This window comes from Scleropages formosus, chromosome 23 (genome assembly GCF_900964775.1).
Source record: "Scleropages formosus chromosome 23, fSclFor1.1, whole genome shotgun sequence".
In the NCBI taxonomy this organism is placed as follows: domain Eukaryota; kingdom Metazoa; phylum Chordata; class Actinopteri; order Osteoglossiformes; family Osteoglossidae; genus Scleropages; species Scleropages formosus.
Window position 1 is genome coordinate 1,476,102 of NC_041828.1, and position 26,842 is coordinate 1,502,943.

At 47.5% G+C, this 26,842-nt stretch overlaps 4 protein-coding genes across 5 annotated transcripts; 3 read left to right on the plus strand and 1 right to left on the minus strand.

Annotated features, from left to right (window-relative positions):
• The first annotated feature begins 253 nt into the window (after positions 1-253).
• Positions 254-8,481, plus strand: cap1 (CAP, adenylate cyclase-associated protein 1 (yeast)). Its single transcript, XM_018747932.2, has 13 exons — positions 254-418; positions 2,978-3,082; positions 3,226-3,320; positions 3,410-3,487; positions 3,599-3,742; positions 4,057-4,142; positions 4,371-4,476; positions 4,592-4,775; positions 5,169-5,344; positions 5,733-5,856; positions 5,960-6,042; positions 6,727-6,870; positions 7,068-8,481. The coding sequence occupies exons 2-13, from the start codon at positions 2,980-2,982 to the stop codon at positions 7,149-7,151; spliced, it is 1,407 nt and encodes a 468-aa protein (XP_018603448.1). The 5' UTR covers positions 254-418; positions 2,978-2,979; the 3' UTR covers positions 7,152-8,481.
• A 480-nt stretch (positions 8,482-8,961) lies between these two features.
• On the minus strand, positions 8,962-12,271 carry ppt1 (palmitoyl-protein thioesterase 1 (ceroid-lipofuscinosis, neuronal 1, infantile)). The gene is made up of 9 exons (XM_018747831.2): positions 11,974-12,271; positions 11,513-11,622; positions 11,291-11,418; positions 11,109-11,179; positions 10,927-11,029; positions 10,742-10,832; positions 9,788-9,886; positions 9,573-9,644; positions 8,962-9,332 (listed from the first exon to the last, which is right to left on the minus strand). Exons 1-9 carry the CDS (start codon positions 12,086-12,088, stop codon positions 9,210-9,212), a joined length of 912 nt encoding a protein of 303 aa, XP_018603347.1. The 5' UTR covers positions 12,089-12,271; the 3' UTR covers positions 8,962-9,209.
• Positions 12,272-12,973: 702 nt separating this feature from the next.
• Positions 12,974-19,455, plus strand: LOC108931772 (sialin). Its single transcript, XM_018747782.2, has 11 exons — positions 12,974-13,052; positions 15,749-15,922; positions 16,029-16,249; positions 16,348-16,581; positions 16,981-17,155; positions 17,459-17,577; positions 17,794-17,955; positions 18,067-18,199; positions 18,287-18,434; positions 18,539-18,629; positions 18,796-19,455. Exons 2-11 carry the CDS (start codon positions 15,829-15,831, stop codon positions 18,976-18,978), a joined length of 1,560 nt encoding a protein of 519 aa, XP_018603298.1. The 5' UTR covers positions 12,974-13,052; positions 15,749-15,828; the 3' UTR covers positions 18,979-19,455.
• A 1,698-nt stretch (positions 19,456-21,153) lies between these two features.
• LOC108931829 (uncharacterized) lies at positions 21,154-26,592 on the plus strand. Of its 2 annotated transcripts, XM_018747850.2 has the most exons (6): positions 21,154-21,392; positions 22,436-22,726; positions 24,521-24,811; positions 25,641-25,691; positions 25,862-25,963; positions 26,556-26,592. In XM_018747850.2, exons 1-6 carry the CDS (start codon positions 21,212-21,214, stop codon positions 26,576-26,578), a joined length of 939 nt encoding a protein of 312 aa, XP_018603366.2. In that variant the 5' UTR covers positions 21,154-21,211; the 3' UTR covers positions 26,579-26,592. The 2 variants fall into 2 exon arrangements, with proteins under 2 accessions (XP_018603366.2, XP_018603367.2); XM_018747851.2 differs by lacking the exon at positions 25,641-25,691 and having other exon boundaries at positions 21,155-21,392.
• The last annotated feature ends 250 nt before the right edge of the window (positions 26,593-26,842 follow it).

The window sequence follows — 26,842 nt, forward strand, 5'->3', positions numbered from 1 at the left end:
GCGTGCATTGTGCTTTGAGGTGTTCTTTCACCACAGTGAGGATGAACAGTACTTTCCCCAGCTGGGAGCTGGAGATTCTTTTTCGTTCTCCTCTGAATTTTAATGCCACACGAACTCAAGCCGCCGCAGCCCGTTGTGCGCAGATTCCCACCGATCTGCGTTCAACGCGGAAGGTGGCCGGAAGCGCGGCTCGCGCTCTCTCTCCTCGCCTTATAAGGGAAAGGAATGGGTGCGCGCTGGACAAGAGTATCGCGCAGAGGCTGCTGGGAACGCTGCCGCTCGCACAGGAAGAGCGAGAAGGGTGGAGCGAGGCATACACACACAGAGACAGAGGTACACACGTACGGAGACGCAGCGATACAGACGGTGCGAAGTGTTGCAGGTTGAGGACGCCAAAGTGCCCCGGGACGAGTGCGAGGTAAGGCGCTGGCGCTCCTCAAACTAGGCGTCCGGGACGCCGCCACCGCGTCCTCTGAGTCTTGAGTGACAGTCAGAACCCGGTCGTGGGCTGACAGACAAACACAGATTGAGCAGCACTGAGTGACTGCGGCGGGCATTGCGGACACGGGCGGGTTTTGACGGGATTTACTGCTTAGTTAGTACCGAGCCGGAGGTGCGACGTGTCTGTGGAGGAGCCGTTTGAGTGTTTGCGAAGAAGAGCCGTATGCGCGCGTGCAGCTCCGCTTTGCAGAGTCAGAGCCCGACTGTGGGGGGGGGGCGAGATACAGGAAGCGCTGCGCGAGGCCGATGTAGCTGCACGGCGCGCGCGCCACAGATACGCGCGTTAGAGCCGGTTCGCCTTCAATCCAAGTCCCCGTGACAGAGTATCGGACGAGCACCCACACCGCTTCACCACGGTTACTGGGGACCGATGATTTCGATGACCGCACTGTCTCTGCCAGACCCCCCCCCCCCCGTCCCAACCGGTGCGCGCGGCCTGTCCTATTTACCGCTGTCGCCACGCATCGCACGCGCACAGAAGGAGCTGCATTCGGCGCGCGCAGTACTTGGCGGTAACAGAGCGGTAGTGAGGGAAAAAGTGACCGAGTGTGAGGTAAATATGACAACAATAATGCACCATGGCATGGCGAGGAGTACCGCACTCAGGTAAACTGGTGTGTGTGAAGGAGGGAGGGAGAGAGAGAGAGAGAGAGAGAGACACGGGACGGGTGTGACAGTGAGTACTGTGTGCTGAAGGTGTGTCAGTCAGGCGCTGTTTTACTGTGGGACTTAACAGTCTGGCTTGTCTTTGAGTGGCTGTAGCTTAACGTTAAGGACCTGCGTGTGTGAGTGACTAAAACAAAAGTCAGAACCGGAGGAACAGCCCTCCCCAAGATACGCAGCTTCCAGACCAGAGTGAAGCTTGAACCCGTGTCACCGCCCGTGTGGTTTGGTGCCTGATCGGCAAGTCCTCGCTGTTCTCGTCGTTTATCCATTGGTTTTATTTTTCGTGCGTGTGCTCGTCTGTCAGTTAGCCAGAGTTTGGAGTTGCCAGCGAGGACTGTGGTGGTGAATTGCATGTGGTTGCAGTAAAACTAGTCTGCGCTGTTATTTACACCTCCTGTTTCACTCTGTAGTTTCTTCCTTTCTCCTTCATATCTCTGCTCTGGCTGTTGTGCAGTCTCACTGCCTCTGGAGAGCTCTGTGTGTGTGTGTCTACGCACGCACATACTGGGTCAAAGCCCAGTGAATTGCAGGTTTGAAGTGGGTCATCGGCGTGAGAACCGAACCCCCCCGGACCAGCCCGTTTGTCCTCTTCCAAAGCGTCCTTTTCTTCAACGCTTCTCTGTTTTGTCAGTCTTGGGAAATGCATTACCTTATTAAAATATTTTTGGGTGCTGGTAACAATATGCAAATGCAGCTCTTTTGCTTACAGTGCTTTGAGGGACAATTGGGGGGGGGGGTATTTTGCATTTGCGCGCACACACGTTTTCTGAACCGCTTGTCCCATATGGGGTTGCGGAGAACCGGAGCCTACCCGGCAACTCAGGGCGGAAGGCCGGAGGGGGAGGGGACACACCCAGGACGGGACGTCAGTCCATCGCAAGGCACCCCAAACGGGACTCGAACCCCAGACCCACTGGAGAGCAGGACCCGGTCCAACCCACTGCGCCCCCCTTATTTGCATTTGCTTACAGCATTAACAGTAGCCCTTAGACAAATGTCTGTGTTTTGGGTTATTTCTCATTCTGTTCCCTCAGATGAGTGTTCCTGAGTGTGAGTCACTCTGCAGGGTGTTGGATGTCAGTTTGTTTTCCCATTTTCATTTTCTGCTCTGTGTGCATTTGTGTGTGTTGGCACACGCCAGGACTTGCTACACTGCCCAGGGAGACTTCCTTAAATTGCTGAACTGATCCCAGAGGCCCATCCCTGGTGCTGCATATAGAACTGCTGGAACCCAGGCTGCTGTGCGGTGACCAGGTTTCAGTTGTGAATGGAAAGGTTGCAGGTTTGAGGGGTGCCGCTGTTGACATCTGAAAGCAAGAGCAAGGCACTTAACCCGGCTTTCGTCTGCTGAAAACCAGCTCAACAGGGAGTGATGCTCTCAATAATTGCTTCACTTTGGGTAAAAGCATCTACCACAAACAGTGTGGGTCTTGCTCTCGGTGAGTGTCCTTCAAAGATGTAACGATGGAGTCTGTGATTGACCTGTTCTAAAGAGGAAATGTACCAGCTGTTCACGTGAGACAGGCAAGAGAAGATGGAAACGTACATAAGGAAGGCAAAATAGTACTTTGTACTTTGCCTCATACTCACTTGTGCACTTGCCTGCCACGCCCAGAGCCCCCCTGACAGTTATGGGGGTGCCCCCCTGTGGTGAACCTTGGTATATGCAGCATTGACTTCTTTCTGGTATTGCCTCTCATTTTCAGTGCCCATGAATATCCAACCAAAGTTTCAGCTTGAGCAATAAAATGAGAATTAGACCACGAAGCATGGCTGCTGAGCTCTTGCTGCACCCCTCTGTCCTCCACAGGTATGGCTGAGCTAGCAAGTTTGGTGCAGCGTTTGGAGGTGGCCGTGAGCCGTCTTGAGGCAGTGTCTGGAGCCGGAGTTGCCTCCGCTGGAAGCGGTGCTGGAGGTAACTTGGAGATGTTTCCCATTCTGCCAAGCCATGTACAAACAAACCCTTTAATGTAGTAATTGTCTTTCTGAAAGCTCACGGTGTACTTCTTCAAAAACATCTTAAAATGTTAGGTTAATGAGCAGAGTGTTGTTTTCTAGCTGTGTTTGTGGAAGCCTACAACAGCCTCCTCTCTGGCCCAGTGGAGGAGTACCTGTCTCTCAGCCAGCAGATTGGGGGTGATGTGCAGAAACAGGTGAGGTGTGATTCTGTGGAACAGTTGGTCTCCTCCTTGTTGGGGTTTATTGTCCACCCCTTCCCTGAATGTCTGTCTCGCTCTCTCAGGCAGAGATGATGAAACGGGTGTTTTCCTGCCAGAAGCAGTTCCTGATCACAGCCTCCAGCTCACAGAAGCCATCTGATGTTAGTCTGACCACATGTGTACACACAAAAAGTGTGTAATGAAGGAATTAATTGACTTGTCTGCTCATTGAATGTACATTTTTGGTCATTCATATTAAGTTGTTTGCCTAGGCTGTGCTATCTACACTGCTAGCACCACTGTCCAGCGTGATCCAGCAAGTACAAAGTTTCCGAGAGCAGAACCGCTCCTCCACATTCTTCAACCACCTGTCTGCTGTCAGCGAGAGTGTCCCTGCCCTTGGCTGGGTCGCCATAGTAAGTGTGACAGGAGAGGCGGTTGTGGGTTGTGTGCGTGTTTTTTTTAAAAACGAGTGGGTACGTAATTCTCAAAAATAAATGTCTTCCTGGAAGCTCAAAGCTAAATATGTCACCTTGGCTGACTTCAGGGTGGCCAGTAGAGAAGAGTAAAGATGCACTGTGGCGTATAGTATTTTTGTCGCTCCGATTTGTAGGCCTTCATTACAGCTTCGATGGTGAAGAAACATAGAACCCGTTGGCCTCAAGCCCAACGCCAGCAGTGCGTCTTAACTGGACGGTGTTTTCACACTGCTTCTCGCTCTCTCTGCCAGGCGCCGAAGCCTGGTCCCTATGTGAAGGAGATGCAGGACGCTGCCATGTTCTACACCAACCGTGTCCTCAAGGACTACAAGGAAAAGTGAGGAGTGTGGCTGTCTCCGCCCCCTCTCCTGTCTGTCCCTTGTTGAAGTTTTGTTTAGTAATTCAACCGTCTTATTGTCTCCTTTCCTTCCTTATTTTGGTTTTGCATGTCGTCATTCAGTCTGTAGCTGTACTGTTGTCATGTGACTCTTTCTGGAATGTCCTGCTTTGGCCAGCTTTTACAAGCCACTTCTCTGCATTTCACTTTAAAACTTTTGTCTCTCAGGGACAAGAAGCATGTGGACTGGGTGAAGAGTTACCTCTCCATCTGGACGGAGCTGCAGAACTACATCAAGCAGCACCACACCACCGGTCTGTGCTGGAGTAAGACGGTGAGCAGTACTTAGATTTTCCTCTCAAATCTGTTAGTTTCTTCCTCAGTGTTCACCTGCTGCACAGCCTGGACTTTTTTCATCAGTCCTGTCTGCCCCCATCTCCCCACCCCAGGGTCCAGTGGCCTCAGGGTCTTCTGCTGCACCTGCCCGTTCTGCTGGAGGTGCTCCTCCCCCTCCTCCAGGGCCCCCACCACCTCAAGTTGATCTTGACCAATCACCTGCTGCTGGTGACTCGGGCGCCACCTCCCGCAATGCCCTGTTTGCCTCCATCAACAAGGGTTCTGACATAACCAAGGGTGAGGCTGCTCTCCTGCTCTGTGGTCTGGGCATCTTTTTGTGTTTGTTTTTATAGCTCCTTGCTGATTAAAGATCAAACCAAGTTTAGCTCCACTGATTCACAGTCAGTGTTCCTGTTTCAGTAGCTCTAACCATTGCCCTACTAACCAGGGACAGCTGGTAGCATAGTGGTTAGAGCTGCTGCCTTTGGATCTAGAGGTCGCAGGTTTGATCCCCATCTACACCTTTAGTATCCTTAAGCAAGGTGCCTACCCTAAATTGCTCCAGTAGAATTACTCAGCTGTATTAATGGGTAAATAATTGTAACCCTCTTATAACCTTAACATTTTAAGTTGCATTGGAGAAAAGCATCAGCTGAATGAATAAATGCAGATGAAACATTTACCTGGCAGGGTTGAAGCATGTGTCTGATGATCAGAAGACACACAAGAACCCAGCTCTGAAAACCCATGGTGGTCCGGTTTGTTCTGGCCCCAAGCCCTTCTCCATACCCCAGCCTGCAGCATCGAGTGCCCCATCTCGCATGGGCCCCCGCGTCCTGGAGTTGGAAGGCAAAAAGTGGAGAGTGGTGAGAGCTGGGGGGTGAATAGTGGCAGTCAGTCCAATACCTCATAATCATGCACACTCGCTTTCGTAGGGACAAGGTCTCTGTCACTTCAGTGCTTAGACAATTGTGTTTTCATGCGATAGATGTTTCTGGGACAGTAGGCAGTACAGTGCGGTGCTTGCTGTCTCTGTACTTGGGTCACAGGTTTGAATCCCACCCCCTGTTTTAGTACCCTTCATCAAGGGACTCGCCCTGAATTGAAGTTAAAATTACTCTGCTCTATAAATACTGTAGGTACACAAGTATAAGTAGCTTAACACCTTAACTTGTTTTTGGGGAAAGCATCCAAAGCTAAATGAATAAATGTCATTTTACTCACTCTTGTTTGGCCTTCTCTCACCCCCTGCAGGAGAACCAGGATGGCGCACAGGGCCTGGTGATCAGTGACACTGAACTGAAGCAGGTTGTCTATGCCTTTAAGTGTAACAACAGCACCCTGCAGGTGAAGGGCAAGATCAACTCCATCACCATTGGTATGTGACTGAGTCTCTCTCTGTCTCTCACGAGTCCAGAAATAAGAACTTGAATCAACAGCAAATGCTGTTTTGTGTCACTTCACCTTGTATTCTCTTGCAGATAACTGCAAAAAGTTGGGCCTGGTGTTTGATGATGTTGTGGGAATTGTGGAGGTGATAAACTGCAAGGATATCAAGCTTCAGGTATGTTTGTGTTCTGGTTTTTGTGGGGACCCTATAAGGTGGTTTTTCCTTTCCCTTTAGGTGCATGATGTAGAAGGAAGGAACTTATTTACTGTAATTTTTAAAGTTTTTGTGTTTTGTTTGGAATGTACATTTGGGGAAATTCTAGTTTTCAGTAGTGGAGGTATGATTTGAATATTAGCCTGGGTTGCTTAAGGAGACCATTGGAAGTGAAGTGAAGTAAAGTATAGGTTAAACAAAATCCAGAGGATCTTTTTTTTTTTAATATATATATATATATATATATATATATATATATATGTATGTATAATGTATGTATGTATGTATGTATAATGTATGTATGAATGAGAGATACACCATTCACTTTTGGAATGTGGCAGTGAAAGCTAGTTTTACTTTAGTTAGCAGAGGGGCCTTTTTTTCTCACCAATATGCAATAGGCATGGAGTTTATTGTAAACAATTGATAAAGGTGTATCAATACTGTTGTATTCATACAGTAAAACCAAAGAAATTGAACCATATTTGCATTAATTTCCCTCTTTTAAGACAAGAATGTCAATTACAATGTAATCTGTAATTTAAAGGGTGCCTGAAGTCTAAATTTTGATATTTACTGCGTCATTTTCAATATAGCTTGAGTAGTATAACTTTGTATACCTCTTGGGTGGGGGGGTAACTGCAGGTGATGGGCAAGGTGCCCACGATTTCCATCAACAAGACAGATGGGTGCCACGTGTACCTGAGTGCCGCCTCACTAGACTGTGAGATCGTCAGTGCTAAGAGCTCCGAGATGAACGTACTTGTGCCTGGCGCGGGTGGAGACTTTGTGAGTGACGGGCTCTGACCAATGGGGGGGTTTGGAGACTGTAATGTGTGGATTGCAGTATTTGTGGGATAACTGAAAGATGAATGTAACACATTTTTGCATGTTTATGCCATGTTACTCATTATCCAACTGTATACTCAATGGTGAAGGAAAAAATGATAATTGGAATTAAATGTTCTTTTCTCCCCCACCCCCAGACTGAGCTCCCAGTACCAGAGCAATTCAAAACTGTCTGGGACGGCAAGAAGTTGGTCACCACGGCAACAGAGATCGCAGGCTAGAAGGGAAGCACGATAGAGACCACCCCCTTTTTGTGAAGGCCTCCCCGGATGACCAGCCAACAAACCAATCACAACACAGACTGATCCCACACCCCCCCGCCCCCCAACCTATTTCTATCAACAGTAGCTGCTTCTTTCTTGAGCCAATGGGAGGAGTGCTTGCTTTACCCCAAGCAGTCTCTCAGCCAATCGCAAGAAGCAGCTTTCCAATAAATTAAGTCAGCTTTAGTAGTGGCCAACTGTAAACAACCTTTGATTTGCCAAAACTTTTTTTTTTCTTGTGTGCTTAAGTTTAATCATTCTGGTATGAAAGAAAAGTTGTTTAAAAACAACTGCCAAAACGGTGAAGTCATTAGCATGAATCAGCTTTTTCATTTGGCCAGTCAGGTAATGCTTTTGGTTTCTAGTAGCCAATTGGGGGGCAAGAGGGTGTGGTCAGCATCCTTTTCTCCTACCTTGGGGGTGGGTCCTAACGAACACGGAGACGTGATCTCCATATATGCAATCCAACTGTAAAGCACATGTGCTATAATTTGTCAGCGCTTTCCTCTCTGCGTACAGCTATGGTAACAATGATACCGTTAGTAGATACAATTCCATGGATGTGTTATCATTCTCAGTTTAGGATAAATTTAAAAAAAGTTATGTGCAGGTTCACTTTTTTAAATCATTCTTAAAATCCTGATGCAGAAAATTTAGGAGAAAAAACACACCCAAAGTGTATGTTCATTCCACATGGCACTGACTCTTTCGTACATTCCGTGTTTCTGCCCAGTCAGTGTTCCCTGTGTCGGCCCAGCACTGAGCGCTTTTATGGGAATTGATGCGTGTCCTTTGGGACCAGGAGGGAAGAGCTGACTCTCTTGTGTTTGGGCGGTTCCATGGATCAGTTAGTGCTGCTTGTGCTTCGCTTCACTTCTCTAAACGATGCCCCTTCCGCTACTACGTGTGTGTCTGTGCTTGGAACGGGGACAGACAGCTACGCCCAGTCGTGGTCTACAGGGTCTTGACGGTTTTATAGTATTCTTCATAAACCCCTGTTGGTAAACCAGTCTAACCGTGTCTGAACTATGGCAGAATGGGATCAGCTGCACGTACGTAGCGCTCTTAAGCTGCCTGTCTCTGAGGACGTTCCCTCCCTCTTCCCGAACACACCCTGTTCACCTGTCTCTCCGGGGGAACCTTGTCTCTCTTCTGGAAGTTCTTTTGTATGAAGTTTCAGTTCACTTTTTTCTTTTTCTGCTGCCTCCTTACTGGGGTCAAGGATTGAATTGCTAATCATGGGTACTTGAGGAAGACATTAATAAATGCAATAAAAAGAACTACTAGATTTTTGTTTCGTCTCTGTCCTATATGGGTTGGTAGATGGAGGATTCAGACCAACGGTGTTGGTTGCTGTTCAGCAGTAGAGTAGTGGTGGGGTACTGACTAGTTCACCATGAAGGTCTCTTAAGGCTCTGGTTGACAGGGAGAAGGCCCAGCAGTCTGTAGTGGTATCCATGGCAACCATTATACAACCCCTGTCCAGCACATTTGTAAACTGCCTGCTAACAGATGTTTCCAGGTGCCACAGAGACCCCCCCCACTGTGTTTCTGTGGTTTGTTCTTATCAATGGTGAGAAGAGAACTAGCCCTCTGACTTGTGGTCCTTGGAAAAAGAAGAAAAAAAGCTACAGGTGGTTTGTAGTGCAAAACCTGTTTTGTAACCCATTGCTAAATGTTGCTTGTGGAGTAATCTGCATACACAAAGTACACACTCTACAAACAGTACACACAGCAATAGTTTTCAGTGGATTTTATTTTTGATTAAAATGCTAAATTCCAGTTTCAAAATTTAATTTCCTCTAGCCAACGTTCATTATTTTCATTGGGTTACTGGAGAGTTTATCAGCGACACTCGATTGTTACTTTAGGAAAGATAAGGAGTTAGCAAAAATTTGTGGTGTGTGGAAACGGGTCAAACCAGGAATGCAGTGCAAGGAGTGTGTGTGTGTGTGTGTGTGTGTGTGTGTGTGTGTGTGTGTGTGTGTGTGAGAGAGAGAGAGAGAGGAGGTGTCCTCAGCGCAGGAAGGGTAAGAGGTTGGCATTGAACCATGCCCTGTCGAACTGCAGGTGATCCCCATCGGAGGCCAGGAAGACCAGCTTGCCTGCTTTGTCCATGGCGGCGAGTCCCAGTCGATCCTGGAAGGAGACACATACCACCCACTAAGACTCCCAGTATAATCTTCCACAGTGTTCCTGTTTTGCATGAGTTGCTAAATGTATACTTAAAAGTTAAATGGTTTTAGAGCAAAGGAGATTGACACATGCAACGGCATGTATGCAAATCTAACATTTGTAGTCAAGACTGCGTAGTTCTAACAAGTCCTCAAGATGCAGCTTGTGTGTGAGTATGAGAGTCGAAGGGAAGTGGGTGTCTACCTCTTTGTACAAGGTGCTCTCTTGCAGAGTGTCCAGTTCCACATCCTGGCCTGGTTTAAAGAAGCCAAACCACTGGGGCAGCAGATAAGGGACGGGGAGAGAAAACCAGGACCAATCATCTCCCTTACTTTACTGCCATTGTTGGTTTTCAAAAAAAAAAAAAAAAAAATCCATTTGTATTAATCTATTCAGTAACAGCCCCTGTACTGCAGTACCTCTGAGTTCACGGGGTCCACGACGCTGTCCTGCAAGAACTTCACCATCACGAACTTCTGCAACGCCTGCAGGTTCTTCTTGTAGGACTCGTTCACAGCCTGAGAGCAACGGGAAACATAAATGAACGAACAGCTCTTGCCATGGTAAAATGACAGGTCCCCTCTTTGTTAATCTGCCATATTTCACTTCCGAACGGTGGGGCCCATTAATGAGAACAGGCCTGCTGCGGGCAGCGTTCAGGTACAGCCTTTATCGCGTACCTGGTAAAAACACACCCTACAACTTATGGAACTTTTGTTTGATGCTTTAAAAAAATGGTCTGTACCTTTAAGAAAGCGTGAGTACCTCTGCTGTGGATCCTGAACACCGAAATACAAATCACCCTGTTTCTGCAGGGTAAGGACCTCGTCCGGTCATGCTCTCGTCGGCTTAACGACTCTTCAGTGGCGACACTCCCAGCACTTGTGGCGCATCATGCAGAGGTGTGTGTGCGCCTGCCCATGTACCTGTTCATTAGCTCCCTGGTTGTCGTCGCATCACTAACGAAGACAACGCCGTACTGTTTTACGCAGTGTCTGGAAAATGGTTTACACCACCGACATCGTGATGCTGCCTTGTTTGCGTATGCAGCCGAGAATATTTACCGAATTGATACTCAACTGACATGCGGAACAGTCCGGTTGGCAGATTCACGACAAATCTCAACGTGATGGTGGGTTGTGAACTCGGGCATTAATTTTTAATAGCAAAGTTTTTCAATGGGGATGAATTTGTTCAGCAAAGTTTAGATGAAATTCGGCGGATTAAGAAGAGCGAATGTGTATTTTTAAATCTGCTCAAACGGGAGACATCGTAGCACAGCCTCTCGATGATGACAGCGGAACAACGGTGACCACAGTAACGGGGATGTAAAACTGATCCCACACTGTGCGTGCGCGTACGGAGAGACTGACCCGCTCCTGGTTGATGTCGGCCAGGAAGAGGCTGTGCGTTCTGTACAGGTCTTCGTTGAGTGGGTCATGCCAGTACTGCGCTTGTACCAGACTGCAAGAGAGAGACCAACAGACACGGTCACAGACGGGAGCTTTTGTGTTGGGGATGAAGGCTCGGGGGCTCACACACCAACACACGCGCTCACTGCTTCTGCACGAGGTCCGTGTACGCCCCCGAGTTGAGCCTCTTGCGGATCCACTCGCAGAGGGCGGAGCTCTCACCGGGACACCGAGGCAGACCGAACACTCCTGCGACACACAGGCCACAAGGACATGTCCACAGGGATCCGCCCACTCCTGCACCAAAGCCCTGCCGAGAGGGTCTTACCTTGATGCTGACCCCCCACGGAGATCAGGTTCTTCATGGGGGGTGAGGGGCATCGCTGAGCTACAGCCCTCCTGGTGAGATGAGGGTTAAATGGGGAAGGAGAGGAAAAAGTTACACTTCTGCAAGGAAGGGCTCAAATGTTCCTGTTGACACTGCTGCTGCCTGCCCCACCCCCCACTTACAGGAACTGCCCCCCCTGGGAGAAGCCCATGGCGTTGTAGCCCCCTTTCAGCCGGGGGTCACGGGCGAGCTGCTCGCACACCGTGGACACCTGCTCGTTCACGTCCATGAAGAAGCCGTTCTTCATGTCCTGGGGGGTAGAGACCGCCGGTCACGGGATACACGCGGGGTGAGATGGGGTCCGACCAAGGATGGAGGGGAAGGGGGGGGCGGGGGGGCGGTACCTCCGTGACCGTTTTGCCGATCATCAGCGACAGGACGTAGATGCCCGGAATCTCCTCCTCCACCATCTTCTTGATGGCACCCATGCTCAGGGGGTTACAGCAGCTGTCCCCTGAGGGGGGAAGGGGGAGGGGGGCGATACACACAGTCAAGAGGGGGAAGTGTGCGTGCGAAGGCGCACTTGCAGCGGTCAGTCTCACCTGTGACCTTAAAGGAGGAAGCGATCGCTGGCGCTCATACACCCGTACGGGGCCCCGTACACGGCCCCGTACGTATCGTATCCCCAGGGTAACTGACACTGATCACCGACACTGATCGCCTGTCCCCCCGGCCCCCCTTCATATTTCATATGAGATGAGTATCAAAGGTCCATCACTGCTCCCACTCTCACTTCCTCTCCATCAAACGAAACATCCATGCAGCCGGAAGACACGACGACGAGTCAGTAGCTCATAAATCTCACCCATGCCGTGCCACATGACCAGAGGGAGGCTGCCGTTGGACCCTTGAGCGGGGCGCGCGCACAGCAGCAGCAGCAGCAGCAGGGGGGGCAGCGCGAGCGCGCTCCTCTTTCTCATCGCTGTCAAAGTTTACGGGTCAAAGTCACGAGCGAGCGCGTCTCGACTGCTCCTCTCAAGCGGCACGAGCCGCCAGGTCATGTGATGCGGAAAAGGACGTGGGGGGGGGGGGTCACGTGTTCGTAGAAAAACAACAACCGTTTGTTAGCTCAAATGGCGCAGTGCGAAGCGAAAGACTTCCGCGTCACGTGACACGGAGCCGATGACGTCACGGGGCCTTCGCCGCTCTTCGGTCTCCTCCGCTGAAGGTCGGCAGGAAAGTGATGGAGGGACGGAAGGGTTGAAAGTTCACTTAACCCACTGGTGTTCTTGTAATATTATGTCTAATTCTCTGTTCTCTACAACTTGGGAACTTTGAAAACGTTTATATTGTTAATAAACATTATGTGCATGATGAACGTGTCGTGTAAAATGTTTTGCTTTTTAATGGATACATGATTTTTATGGCGTTACTCCTCGCGATAGACATTGATTGGTTGCTTCATATGATAATATGTGTGTGTGAAATGTGCCAAATTAACTGTGCTTTAGAATCACGTGTCTGCATCCAAATCTCTAATCGGCTAATGTAATAAACACATTGTATTTTCTATGAGATGTACGTCGCGTCGGAGTGAATTGTCTGAAAAAAGAATACATGTAATCATAAAGCCGTAAGAAAATCCCTATTGGATGTTGTATGTCGTGACTTCCGCATCACGTGACAAAATAGAGCTGACGTCACCAGAGCGCTCATTCGCTCCTGCGCTGACTTTCCCCGGTAGGCGGTCATGTCACGCGCTTTCACCTCTCTCGCTTTCCGACAAACAGAGAGGCGCGCGCGCCAGCTGTGGATGCTGGGCGTTCCGGACGGGACGGAACAGGTTCGACTGGATCGGAGATCGGATCGGTTACGAACCGCTCACAAAGCCGCTCTCGAGGCGTGGTTGTTTCATGGACCGAGATCATCGATCCACGTCGTCAGGTGATGTTTTACTTAGTTTCTGTCATGTAAAATAGACTGATCATTTTATTTAATGAATGGGCGTTTTGTTTATCCTCAGTTTAGCTACGATTTTGAGTTTTAAACTTGTTTATACCGGAACAGGTGACACGTTTTCTTAAACTCGATTGCTGTGTTGAAAGCTCACCTGCGTTTTAAGATAAATAACCCCCGTACCGTACAGTGCTGTAGTTTATAAATGACAGATCTGCCGCTAGAGGTCGCTGTTCTGAGGTTTACCTTAAACCTGCATGAGGTCTAGCTGCGGTCTAGCTGAGGTCTAAGGACCCACAGCTTGAATGTCATTTGAACATGTCTCGAGCTCACATATTCTCACTTTAAAACTGAAAAACCTTTCACCATATACGGTGCTATATTTGTAACTCTGACATAAGGTTGAGCCAAAGTCAATATTGTGCGATTTATTGCATTTAAGGCTCCTGCTTTAATTTTTAGAGGCAGGGAGAGTTATATCTTTGCGTTCTTAATGTTGGGTTCTTCAATTTTTAAGCGTGCTGTTCTGGGGAACTGAATATACCTACGCAGCAACTAATAGCAGAATGCAGAAGTGTAGTAAACACAGCTCAGCTGCTGTTTTTGCTGTATTTTTGGGATAAAGACAAACAATAGCAGCTGAGCTAAGCAATCAACATGAGTCTTCTCCTTTCAGTGGGATTGTCTGTGTGGTTATGTCTCATACAAGAATGAGCAACTGTCAAGACTAAACTACAGTCCATAGATGCTACAATTTATTGTCCAAGCCCAAGGTTGCTGGTTCCATTGGTCGTCTTGTAATGCCCATGGCTTCCAGCACAAGAAAAAGGGGTAGCAACAAAAAACATATTTGGGAACAAGGTAATTACTTGGGTAACCAACAAACAAGAGTGCACAGCAAATATATCAAGAGCAAATATATCAAGAGTAACTGTAGCAGGTACACAGAGGGGAAAAAATAGGTCTTAAGGTCTTAATTGGGGGTCATGTAAGATATCCAACATGTGAGGATTATTGACAATGTTTCAGAATATAGGAGTTAATAGACTCTTTCCAGCTCACCTCAGCGATATTATTAACTACCTTGTGTAGTGAGAGAAGAATTTTACAGTCTGCTCTAAATTTTACTGGAATCCAGTGTAGTGATTTAAGAACCGGAGTTAGATGGTCATACTCCTGGTTGCTGTGACAATCCTAGCAGCAGCATTTTGAATCAACTGCAGGTCGGACACAGTTCAATGTAGACAGTCAGTTGTTTTCTAGGAAAAAGTCCCTAAATTTACCTACAGTATATTTCTCAGTTTGTGCAAACTACCCCTAGACAATGCAGCAACATTGGGGGTGAGAGCCACACAATAGATTAGTATAGAATAAAACGTTCAAGTTTGTAATCCATTGGAGAAGTTAAAATTTTGTCCTTGAGAATTTCAAGCAGAAGTGATATTCATGGGGTGCAGCATCCCCACCAGCCACGAGTATTTCTGTTTTATCAGCATTCGGAGCTAAAGGTTATTGCTCATCCACTTTTGTAATTTCATGAAGCAACTGGCTGAAGACAAAGCGGGTGGGGACTCGTTTAGTTTGACCGAAAAGCAGCTCTGATATCATCAGTGTCTGCGTAAAAATGACAGCTAATTTTATTTTTTCATGTATTTCCCCCCATGGTAGCGTACAGAGCATGAACAGTAACGGACCCAACAATGAGCCTTGAGGAACACCGTAGCTGACCGGAATCACACTGAATACCTCCTGGACACTTAGATCACTGTGCTACAATTGGAAAATCCGTTGGGCGTACCCTGGGCAACTTCCTAGAAATATAACACATCCAAAAATGGATAAATGAAGGTGGTTTTTTGGATCTGTTGTATTTCTAGGAAGTTGCCCAGGCTATGCCCAGAAATGTATGGTATCATTAAAAAGCATGACATACCCTTAGTAGGGCACGTTAGGACTCAGCATTGTAGCACAGTTTGGGAGAGACACTTTAAAAACATTGTCCTCTGGAGTGGACAAAAATGAATGGCTGGGGCTCTGGAGGCAGTTCATATAAACACACTTAACTCGCACAAGCACCTGAGCAGGTAATACACAGAACTGAGGTCACATCAGGCCCGAGAAGGTGTGCACCAGCTCAGTGTGTGTGCGTGTGTGCGTGTGTGTGTGTGCGTGCGCGCGCGCGCGCGCGCGCGCGGATGTACATAGGAGTATGTGGATGGCTGCATCAGCAGATTGCCACGTGTCCTCCATAAACACACAGATGTTCCTCACATGGTTTTTACCTTTATCGTTAGTGTTCAGTAAGGCCCTGGACCGAACATGGGGTCATGTCCCAGCATTCACGTGATTGATGTTAAATGCGTAGCAGTCGATGAAAATATCTCTGTGCTTCAGGTTGCATGTCGGCACATGTTTTTTTTATAGTTATAGTGCCGTCATTTGTCCATTTTTCACATTATTTGATATCCCAGCCGAGGCTCCATTGGTGGGTGTGACCGAGTTCATTGCTTTTGTAACTGACCCTCATACCACATGAGCTCTGAAAGTTCTGCCCATATTACTGCACGTCACAGCGGCTCCTTCACGTGTCTGCAGGTGGGCAGGTGCGTTAACCATCTCTCCCGACGCTCAGTCGTTCGTTAACCGGGTGGCGTTTTGTGTGTGTGTGTGTCTGTGTGGGACAGGGCGCCTGGTCACGATGGAGCCGTAAACGCATCGGTCGAGACCTTCCTGTGCTTTTGGTGTGTCTGTGCCGCTGGTTGCCATGGCGCTGCACCGAGGTCATTCCATCAATGCCGACAGTGAAGAAGAGGAGGAAACCGCAGCCCTCCTGAAGAGTCCGCTTAATGAGGAATCAGGTGTGTGTGTGTGTGTGTGTGTGTGTGTGTGTGCGTGCGCGCGCACTGTCCCTGAGTGTGTGTCTACAAAGCTGCGTGACGCTAATGGTGCAACTGCCATCCTCAGCGCTGCCCCTGCGCTGCTGCTCTGTGCGCTGCAACCTGGCTGTGCTCATGTTCCTGGGCTTTGCTGTGGTCTACGGGCTGCGGGTGAATCTGAGCGTCGCCATGGTTGCCATGGTCAATGGCACCGATGCCGAGCCAAGCGGCAACAGGTCCTCGGCAGATCAGTGTCCCCACATCGGCCCCAGTGTGAACCGCAGCATCGACCCGGAGCAGTCGGACGGGGTGAGTGAGCATGCCTGCGCGCGCGCGCGCACACACACACACGCACACACTCATTCATACATACTGACACATTGACACGGAAACACTCCTCTCCTCAGGCTCCCCGTTACCCGTGGGATTCAGCCACCCAGGGCTTCTTGCAGGGGGCGTTCTTCTTCGGCTACCTGTTAACCCAGATCCCGGGGGGTTACCTGGCCGGGCACCTTGGCGGGCGGTTGTTCTTGGGTGGGGGGGTGCTGGGCACAGCGGCGCTCACCCTCCTTACCCCGCTGGCCGCTAAGCTTGGGGTTCCCTGGCTCTTTGCCCTTCGTGCCCTTGAGGGCTTCGGGGAGGTGAGAACAGACCGTTATTTACTGAAATTTAAATTTATTGATGCGTAGAAAGAAATTTGTATTCTAATTTAAGTATTTACATGTGTGGGGGGCGTGCTGGCACAGTGGGTTTGGCCGGGTCCTGCTCTCTGGTGGGTCTGGGGTTCGAGTCCCGCTTGGGGCGCCTTGTGACAGACTGGCGTCCCGTCCTGGATGTGTCCCCTCCCCCTCCAGCCTTGCGCCGTGTTGCCGGGTTAGACTCCGGTTCACTGTGACCCCGCTCGGAAGAAGCGGTTTCGGACTCTGTGTGTGTATTTACATGTGAAGATGCCATGGTGTGTGTTCTTAGAAGCAACATGTGATTTTATTTATTTATTTTATTTATTTTTTCTTTTCCTCTCTTTTTCCCCCGTTTTTAAGGGTGTGACGTTTCCTGCGATGATGGCGATGTGGGCTCGTTGGGCTCCGCCCCTCGAGAGGTCCCGTCTCATAAGCTTCTCAGGGGCGGGGTCTAATTTTGGCGCCTTTGTGGCCCTACCCCTTACCGGCTTCATCTGCCACACGCTCGGGTGGCCAGCGGTCTTCTACTGCTGTGGTGAGGGGGGCTGTTCCTTCACGTTCCTCATGGACACACACACATACACACACACACCCACCCTTTTACAGACATTTACATGTGCGCTTCAGCTGCACTTGCCACACAGCCTTCTCCAAAGCGATGTACGACTCGGTCAACAAAAGTGCACTTTGCACACGTCGTACGTGGTCTGCAACGCGGTGGCGTTCCCACGGCAGTAGCGTTGTCGCACCGAAAGGGTCAACGCACTCTCTCATCACATGACGCCAATATTCCATTTCTCACTCAGTAATACTGTGTTTCTCTGGTCTTTACTGCCAGGGGCTGCCGGCTGTCTGTGGTCGGTGTTCTGGTTCCTCCTGGTGTCAGACGAGCCCCGGTCTCATCCGCGGATTAGCGTCCAAGAGCGGGATTACATCACCGGCTCCATCGGTTCGCAGGTACGTTCGTACGGCATAAATTAGGTGGATTAAACTGTGAACAAATATATTAAAATCACACTTGGGTCTTTGACACGATACATGAAGATGTGTGTATCCAGTACAGGTGAGTTTCCTGCTCTCCCTTCCAACTTGGATGACCCAAAGCACACGATGCCTTTTCTCCTCTGACTTTTTGCTTGTTTGTTCTGCCTGTGCCCACTTCCTCGAACCCAGGGCCGGGCCCACGGCTGGTCGTTGCCCCTGCTGCCCATGCTGCTCTCCGTGCCCCTGTGGGCAATCATCATCTCACAGATGTGCTCCAACTGGAGCTACTACACCCTGCTGACCTCGCTGCCCACCTACATGGACTCCGTGCTGCACTTTGACCTGCGCCAGGTGAGGTGAGGGGAGGTGGGGGTGGGCTGACGAGGGCGGAGCTTCACCTGAGTTCGATGTTCACTTCGCCTTCTGTTCTCTTTCTCTTTGTGACGCCCCCACCGTCCGCAGAACGGCTTCCTCTCCGCCTTGCCCTACCTTGGTGGCTGGCTCTTCTCCGTCGGCTCTGGCGTGGTGGCCGACTGCATCCTGGAGAGGGAGCTGCTGAGCATCACAGCCGTCCGCAAGATCTTTACCCTCACAGGTGTGGAGGGGGAGGGGCATTCAGTGTCAGTGTGTGCGCGCGTGTTGAACGAACGCTGTGTAAAATGTGTCTCCCTCGCGCCCGCAGGGCTCCTCCTCCCTGCCGCGTTCCTCGCTGCCGTGGGCTTCGTGGGCTGCAGAGAGTGGCTCGCCGTGACCTTCCTCACGCTGTCCACCAGCCTGGGGGGCACCAGCTCCGCCGGAGTCTTCATCAACCAGATTGACATCGCGCCTCGGTACTGTTCTCACCGAGCCCGTGGTGCGTCTCCTCCTCCTTTCCCTGTCCCGTCATATCGTTACACACCATTCAACTCTCTTGCATTCTTCTCGTCTCTCTCAGGTATGCCGGCGTACTGCTGGGAATCACAAACACGTTTGGCACCGTGCCCGGCGTCGTCGCACCCATTGCCGTCGGCTACTTCACTAAAGACGTAAGCTTCTATATCGCAGCGGATGCGACGCTTTAGTGCCGACAGCGTTTCCTGTTTCGCTGCGCATGCAAAAAAAAATGAGTCAGTAAGACAATGTGACAGATTATTAATTTTCAGGATGGGGTATAAATGTGATTTAACACCAAAGGTATTCCCCCCCCAACAGCCACAGCGCCCTCTAGCGGGCTGGAGGAATGTATTCATCGTGTCGGCCATAGTGAGTGCAGCCGGCGCTCTCGTCTTCACCCTTTTCGGCTCAGGGAAGGTACAGAGCTGGGCGCTGGAGGAGGACGAGGCTGACGCAAAGACGGACGGTCCAACGGTGGACTCGCCCTCGGTGACCCCCTAGAGGAGCTGGACACACACTGCCAAATGGAGTCCCTACCGTTTCCATGTATTAGTTTAGTCGATGCCTTTCTCCAAAGCGACTTCCCATTATTTACCCATTTATCCAGCAGTATAATTTTAGTGGAGCAATTTAGGGTAAGTACTTTGCTCAAGGGTACTACAGCTGGAGGAGGGGATCGAACCCCTGATCTTTGGATCCTAAGGCAGCAGCTCTAACCACTACGCTACCAGCTGTCCCAGGACTTCCACGGAAATCTCATCTCCAGTCCTAGCAGGTTATTTCAGGAAGGTACATTCCAGCAGCGAACAGCCAACACGAGCTTCCAGCAGCGATGGTCACAGCCACCTTTCCGTGTCAGTGTCATCGTAACGGTGCCACTTGTGTCACTTTTTGTCAGTGCCTCAGAGCAGAAGTGCCTAAAATTTGGGGTTGCCAGCAATGACTTAAAAAAAAAAAAATGTAGAACAGCACAAAAAGTGAAAAGCCAAGTGTCTTAGTTTCTATAGGTGTTTTGCCTTTTACTGGTTCGGACTCATCTTTTTATTTATTCTGATTTGCCACCTAAGTTTTTCTTTTTAAATTGCTTTTTTTTTTTCCCCCCCTCTTCAGTCAGAAGCCAAAATCAGTTTAACAGCATTTGTACCATTCCCAGATTTTTGTGTCTTTTGTTTCATGACTGCATGTCTTCAAAAGGGAGCACTTTTAAAAAGTAGGAATTTTATTGTTACTCAGGGGTCGTTGGAAAAGCTGGTCTGTTTATTATTTTTAATGTGCAATTGTTGGGGAAAATACATAGTCATACATAATGAAGGTTGCGCTATGTTTTAGTATCTGCAGAGGGCATTGGCGTATTCCCACGCTGGCAGATCGACAATGCATAGTAGTGACCTGGTCCTCGGTGTGGAACGGTGGACATTTTTCATCGAAAATGAACATATGGTGTTTCCTGTTCACAGGAAGGTTCCCTTTCAACAGGAATATTTGTTTTCCTTCATGCGTTTTGAAGAAAATGCCAAACAGTGCATTAGAATTACTGCTGTATTTTGCACTGTTACTTGAAGGAATATCAGCATTGAGAACCAGCAGCACCAGTTTCCTGTGTGCTCTTCTTGTTTACTCATTGTTTTTATTGCTTAATTCTCTGTACACATAATTGAATAAGACAACGTTTTGCTAATATTGTAAACCTTTTCACTGAAACCAGCATTAAAATTGTTACTGACGGTAATTGAAACTTATGGGTTCAAACCCAGTTGTTTGCCTGCATTCAAGGAGATCATGCATGATGTGCTGGACGTTGGTGTTTACAAGACTGTAACTGTGTCTACAGGAATGAAGTCTTCGTTTTGTGTGTATCATTTCAAAAATGTTCCACGAGGGGATCCACATCACTTTGCCCCTGTTGGATTGTAATTTTGAAGGTCTTGCAAGTGTGTTAATCATGTGCTTCACAGTAATGGAACTGCCCGCACTCCACAGTGTGACTACAGATGTTTGGTCTTAGGTGCAGGTGGCACTAGTACCTCACACCTCCTGGGCTGCGCATGCTGACACGGGTTCAAATCCACCTCAGTCTCTTTGGAGTTTCCATGTCTTTCTTGTTTGCTCTGGTTTCCTCTCACAATCCAAAAACATGTGTTTCAGTTGAACTGGTGATTCTAAACTGCCTGGAGCTACAGTTTCACTTTTCCTTAGATGAGAGCAAGTTGGCACCATTGCCAAGTCCTGGGATGCCTTCTCTCAAGCCCCAGCTGTGTGTGTTAATACACTGATGGCTGTTGAATCTTAATTGATTTGTCAATAGAACTCGATAACTAATAGTGCAGGATACAACAGAATGTAAGGACACAGTGCAGGGTGTATCATTTTGTCAGAAAGAGCCCGTCTGTTACACCACGTAAAACACAGTGTGGAGCAGAGAAGTACTGTAGATAAAGTGTAAGAACGGTGCGTGTGGAGTCCGACCACCGACACACTACCTGCACAAAACATTGATCTGAGCCCATTTCAGCAACAACTCTTCACACAGATGAGCTGCACCTGTTTAAGAGTGAAGTTACTTTTTTCTCTTCCAGCTCAGCGATGCAACACATCAGTTTACCTTGTGTTTCACTCTGGGCTTTGGTGTTCAGTCATCACCGAGTCCTCCAGTGCCAGTCAAGTCACCACTCGAACGTCTGTTGTCTGTTGTATTGACCCCACTGAGCCTCAGAAGTCCTGGTGAGACAGCCGGATGTGTTCACAGGTCATTTCCTTTCACTGGAAATATGTGTTTCAACTTCCTATTACAACAGATAAACGCTCAAGAAAACGAGATGTTTCTGCATTTTCTCCGGTTCCTCCCTTCTTCACCATGTCTCTGACCATGTCCACCGCTGTCTCTCTCATTGCTGTCATCCTGGGGACTGTTGATTGTGAGTCATTTATACATTTATTACAGTTTTCCTTCTTTATTCTCCTTCATTTTCTGAACTGTCTTACTTTTCTTCAGACTTCAATATTTTTAGCACTTTCACCTTTAACACTTTTCCTTTCTTCCATAACCACGGTTTCGATGTGTGAATCAGTTTTTCCTTTAATAAATGACAATAAGAATGAGAATTTCCAAAAAGATTTTGAAGAACACTTTCTAATAGGCTTCATTTTCAGTTTCTTATTCATGTTGAAGACTTTTGCTCGAGTGCAAATTTCAATCATGTTGATATTCAGTGTGTTATGATCACATCACACACAGCAACTATCATAAATATGCTTTTCTTTCTGTAAAAGTGTCTATAAAAATGAAAGGGTCCTTTGGACAGTAGACAGGTGGAGCAACAGCAAAGTAGAGAATTAGAACTAGAAAACATTCCGTTCTGCAGTAGGTTTAAAGTGATGATCTTCTCAAAGTATGAGACGTACTAGAAGAACAGTGACGTGAACATGTACATCTCCTTTCCGTCTTTACCGCTGTCTTTAATGTTTCACTTTCTATCTTCTGTGCTTCACTTTGCTGAATCTCTCTCTTCTTCGCTGAATGTTTCCGCTTTTCTTCCTCGTTGTCCGAAGAGCTGGATTGTGGACTCATTAAGCTAGTGTGCTGGGTCACATTCTTTGGACTCAGTGGACAGACAAGTGAGACACAAGGATGAGACTAGAAGGAGACTAGACACTGAGCTTGAGCTCTGCTATGTCTGCGGTGGGCTTTGGTGTTCAGTCATCACCGAGTCCTCCAGTGACAGCCAAGTCACCACTCGAAAGTCTGTTGTCTGTTGTATTGACCCCACTGAGCCTAAAAGTCCCGGTGAGACAGCCAGTGTATTGATGTCCACCGTGTTCAGCAGGAGGTCCTTCACAGTTCATTGCTTTTAGTTCCTAATGTCTCAGCTTTGGGTTACAAACTTAACACTGAGGAATTTTCAAGACATATCCAGTGTTCAGTGAGTTGCTCTGCATTTCTTCTTTACTGCTGATGCAGGTTTGAGGCCAGAGCTGAGAGTGAATCCTACAGTCATCAGTGTGAGACAATCTGTTCGTCTGAGCTGTGAGCCACCGCAGGGTCTTCATGGAGCACAGAATAAATGCACATTCATGACAAACACAAGAGGTGTCAGTGAAGACTCAGACTGTGAGGTCTCCTTCACTGGGGCTGAACTGATTAGACTGGGAAATGACGGACCGGAGTCTGAGATACTCATCTATTGTGTGTACATACCGGACACTGGTGGCCCCTCCCTACACAGTGTTCCAGTAAAAGTCACAGTTACTGGTAAGTTAATGAGACTCTTCTTACATGTATTACAATCACGTGAGAAGTGGTTCTTTACTGTCTTTGTACCATAAACTGCCTCTAGTGGTGCTCTGATAATACATTATATTGATTATTACAGCAGTGTTTTTCAACAAGGGGGGGGGGGCGCGGTGGTGCAGTGGCGCAGTGGGTTGGATCGGGTCCTGCTCTCCAGTGGGTCTGGGTTCGAGTCCCGCTTGGGGTGCCTTGCGACGGACTGGCGTCCTGTCCTGGGTGTGTTCCCTCCCTCTCCGGCCTTACGCCCTGTGTTACCGGGTAGGCTCCGGTTCCCCGTCACCCCGTATGGGACGAGTGGTTCTGAAAATGTGTGTGTGTTTTTCAACAAAACAAGGCAGTTAAAACATGCTTTAAAGTGTTCAGAAAGAATAAGTGAAAAAATCTCTAAGAAATAAAAATCCATACTTTGTTTTAAGCCAGACCTCATAAGTGAATTTAAATTGATCAGAATAAAGTATTAGAGTATTGTAGCGTAATTACAAGAATTCCAGAATTATGTCAGTTTAATTCCCACTATGCTGAAAAATGGTTTTGTGACCTATTGACGGGTGGGGGAGGCACATGGGCAGGATTTAGAGCACCAGAGCCACATAAACCAAACATCCTCTCCAAACAGTCCTCAGGCCTTCATTATTCTCGCAGGGTCTGGGGGGGGGGGGGGGGGGTTAAGGAGCTGTCCATCACAGAAACCCCCCCACCCCCACCAGGGTGTCACTGCCCACGAGCTCAGTCTGTGTGTCAATTCAAATAACAAAGAAACCTACAGTATTTGATCATAATAAAGATTTGTGATTGAGTGCAAATTTCAAGGTCCTCTGTCTCATACAGTGTGAACTGTAAAAACTCTCATTTTGTTTTAAATTCATTATGTGTTTTGGGCAGTACAGGTGACAAGAATATTGGAAATGAAGAAATCTGAACCTCACAAATGTCTGAAATATGACACCTTAGCATGTTAGTGTCATGTATCACTTAAGAACACACTTTTTTAGGTTTCCTCAGGGACCACTATGAAATGTATTTGTGTACAGGAGTGTATTTACAGAGTTTACTTTGATTTATATTCCTCAAATTGTGTCAGTGCCAGTCACTACTGTCCTGGAACTCATGAAGACAGTGAGGTTTAGACCTGAACAAAAATGTCATGATGAGTTATTGTGAGGGTGAAGAGCACAGCAGTTCTTGTACTGAGGACATTTTCAGATCATCTTATACAGGGGCTGAAGTTCTTCACAGAATGACACCCTGATCAGTAGCCCTGGATTTTATTTTAATTTAACATGTCAATGAGACATCCTGATGATAAACCAAGACCCCCTGTCAGTGCATTAAGCCTCACCTCTCAGACCACTAGAGAAGTCTGGGCCATTTGTTCCCCCACCTGTGTGGTTTCACTTCCACACAATTAAAAGTAGTAGAGTCCTTCCTGTTTTTATTTAGTGTTACAGATTTATTTATCTTCAGACACTTTTCTTCACAACAGCTTTTAATTATTTACCCATTTATATCACTGGGTAACTTTACTAGAGGAATTTAGGGTAAGTTCCTTGATCAAGGGTTCTATAGCTGGAGATCAGGTTTGAACCTACAACTTCTGGGTACAAAGACAGCAGCTCTAATCACTACACTACTATTTGCCTCAGGAAATACTTGTCTACAAGGAAAAAAGTTCCAATTAATTTTCCTGTTCATGATGCCATATCCATGATACAGGCCACTAAGTTGCTGTTTATTTGTTCTTTACTGCTGATGCAGGTTTAGAGCCACAGCTGAGAGTGAATCCTACAGTGATCAGTGTGAGACAATCTATTCGTCTGAGCTGTGAGCCACCGCAGGGTCTTCATGAACCACAGACTAAATGCACATTCCTGACACACGAATACAGTCTCATTAAAGACTCAGACTGTAACGTCTCCTTCACTGGGGCTGAACTGATTAGACTGCGAGGTTTCAAACCTGAGTCTGAGATACTCATCTCTTGTGTGTACACACTGGACACTGGTGACCCCTCCCTACTCAGTGCTGCAGTGAAAGTCACAGTTACTGGTAAGTTAATGAGACTCTTCTTACATGTATTACAATCACGTGAGAAGTGGTTCTTTACTGTCTTTGTACCATAAACTGTCTCTAGTGGTGCTCTGAGAACACATCATATTAATTATTACAGCAGTGTTTTTCAATAAAATGGTTAAAATGTATTTTCAAGTATTGAAAAGAAATTAGAACTCATTCAAAGTCTTCAGGAATTTAAAATTTCCTGCTTAGATTCTGTTCATCTGAGCTGTAAGCCACCGCAGGATCTCCATGATACAGAACAGTTTTTTAAACACGACTCTGAATGCAATGTCTGTAACTGGGACTGACATGATTAGACTGGGAGGTACAGTGTGGACTCTGAGCTAAAGACCAATTGTCTGCACACACTGGACACTCAACAGGATTCCATAAACAGCGATTTTGTGAAAATCACTATTAGTAGAAAGCACTGTTTTACATGTGTTACAGTCACTTTCACCTCCAAACTGTTCTATAATTAATTTTCTACAAAGATTAAAAAAAATTACATAGTGTGCTTGAAAATGACCACAGAATTACAGACTTATGTTTTGGTATAAATTTAATCGTATTGTGTCAGGCTCATGTTTAGATACCCCTTTAAATAGATTGTTAACAGGTGCCACATGTCTTTTTGCGTACATTTTTAAATGTTTCTACATATTCCTGAAAAGTATCTTAATTTTTCTATTGTGTATGGATACATCTGCACTCTTAGCTCATCTCAGAGCTGCAGACTCTCACTCTGTCAGTCTCTAGTGTTCTGTCTCACAGTGACCAAACAGACATCTGTGTCCCTCTTCCTTCATCCTTTCTGTAGAGAAGGAACCAATGCCACATCCACCACCTGATAAACCTCCATCTGAACCTGGTAGATATACTGGTATTAGTTACACAGACTGTATGTAGATGTGTTGGGGACTCAAAAACAAACAGAATGTGATGGAATCAAGGTGCGTGTTTGAATGACGGTTCGAGGAGAACCTCAACACACACTGGTGGAAATAGAAACATCTTTTCTTCTCGCTGTCTCCCCTTCAGAACTCGACCTCTTTTTGTGGCGCCACATCCTCAGCGCACTGATTATCCTGCTAGCTCTGGTCTTCACTGTAGAACATGTGCTCTTCACAAGGTCTCCGTCAGGTGAGATGTCAACTGTTCTCACACATGAGCGTTCAGCAGGAATCACTAAGGCGACAAGGACGAGGGACTCGGTTCAGGTCACTGTAGCTCATCCATCTGCTCGTTTGGGTTGTGAACGTGTTCACACACCTTTGTGTGTTCCAGGATCTTCGGGTAAGAGCACCGAGGTACAGGAAGTCACAGGAGAATTAGGACAGATTGCTTGCTGAGACCAAAGACCCACAGTGCACTTTGTCTGAGGATGACATCGTAGTTGTTTCAGTTTTTTAGTTTTTATTTTGTTTTGAGTTTTTGCAATGATTTTTACTGGCATCTGCTTATTTACTAGTGATTTTAAATTCTTTTCTTTATCTCTCTCTATCAGTCTTTCTTTTTTCTTTTACTCTTTCACCACTTTCTGTTTTCCACCGCACTGGGTCACATGTTCTCGTTCTATGGTTAAGTAAAGTAAAAACGAGTTTCCAGTTGAAATTTACACTTGGGATGTTCACGTAATTTTTGTTTGGTGGTTTTTAATATGAGGGAATATTATACTAAATGAAAATGCACACACATACACACGCACATTGTCTGAACCGCTTGTCCCATACAGGGTCGCAGGGAGCCGGAGCCTAACCCGGAAACACAGGGCAAAAGGGGACGCACCCAGGATGGGACGCCAGACCATTGCAAGGCACCCCAAGTGGGACTCGAACCCCAGACCCACCAGAGCGGAGAACCTGGTCCAACCCACTGTGCCACCACACCCTCTAAATGAAAATGTAGTCTGCTCATAATTTCACTCAAAGCAGTTTTATTTATTTATTTCCTTATTTTTTGTTCTTAATAATCCAGTATTATTGTGTATACAGTAGTTGTCTATACTTGTATTTCTCTTTA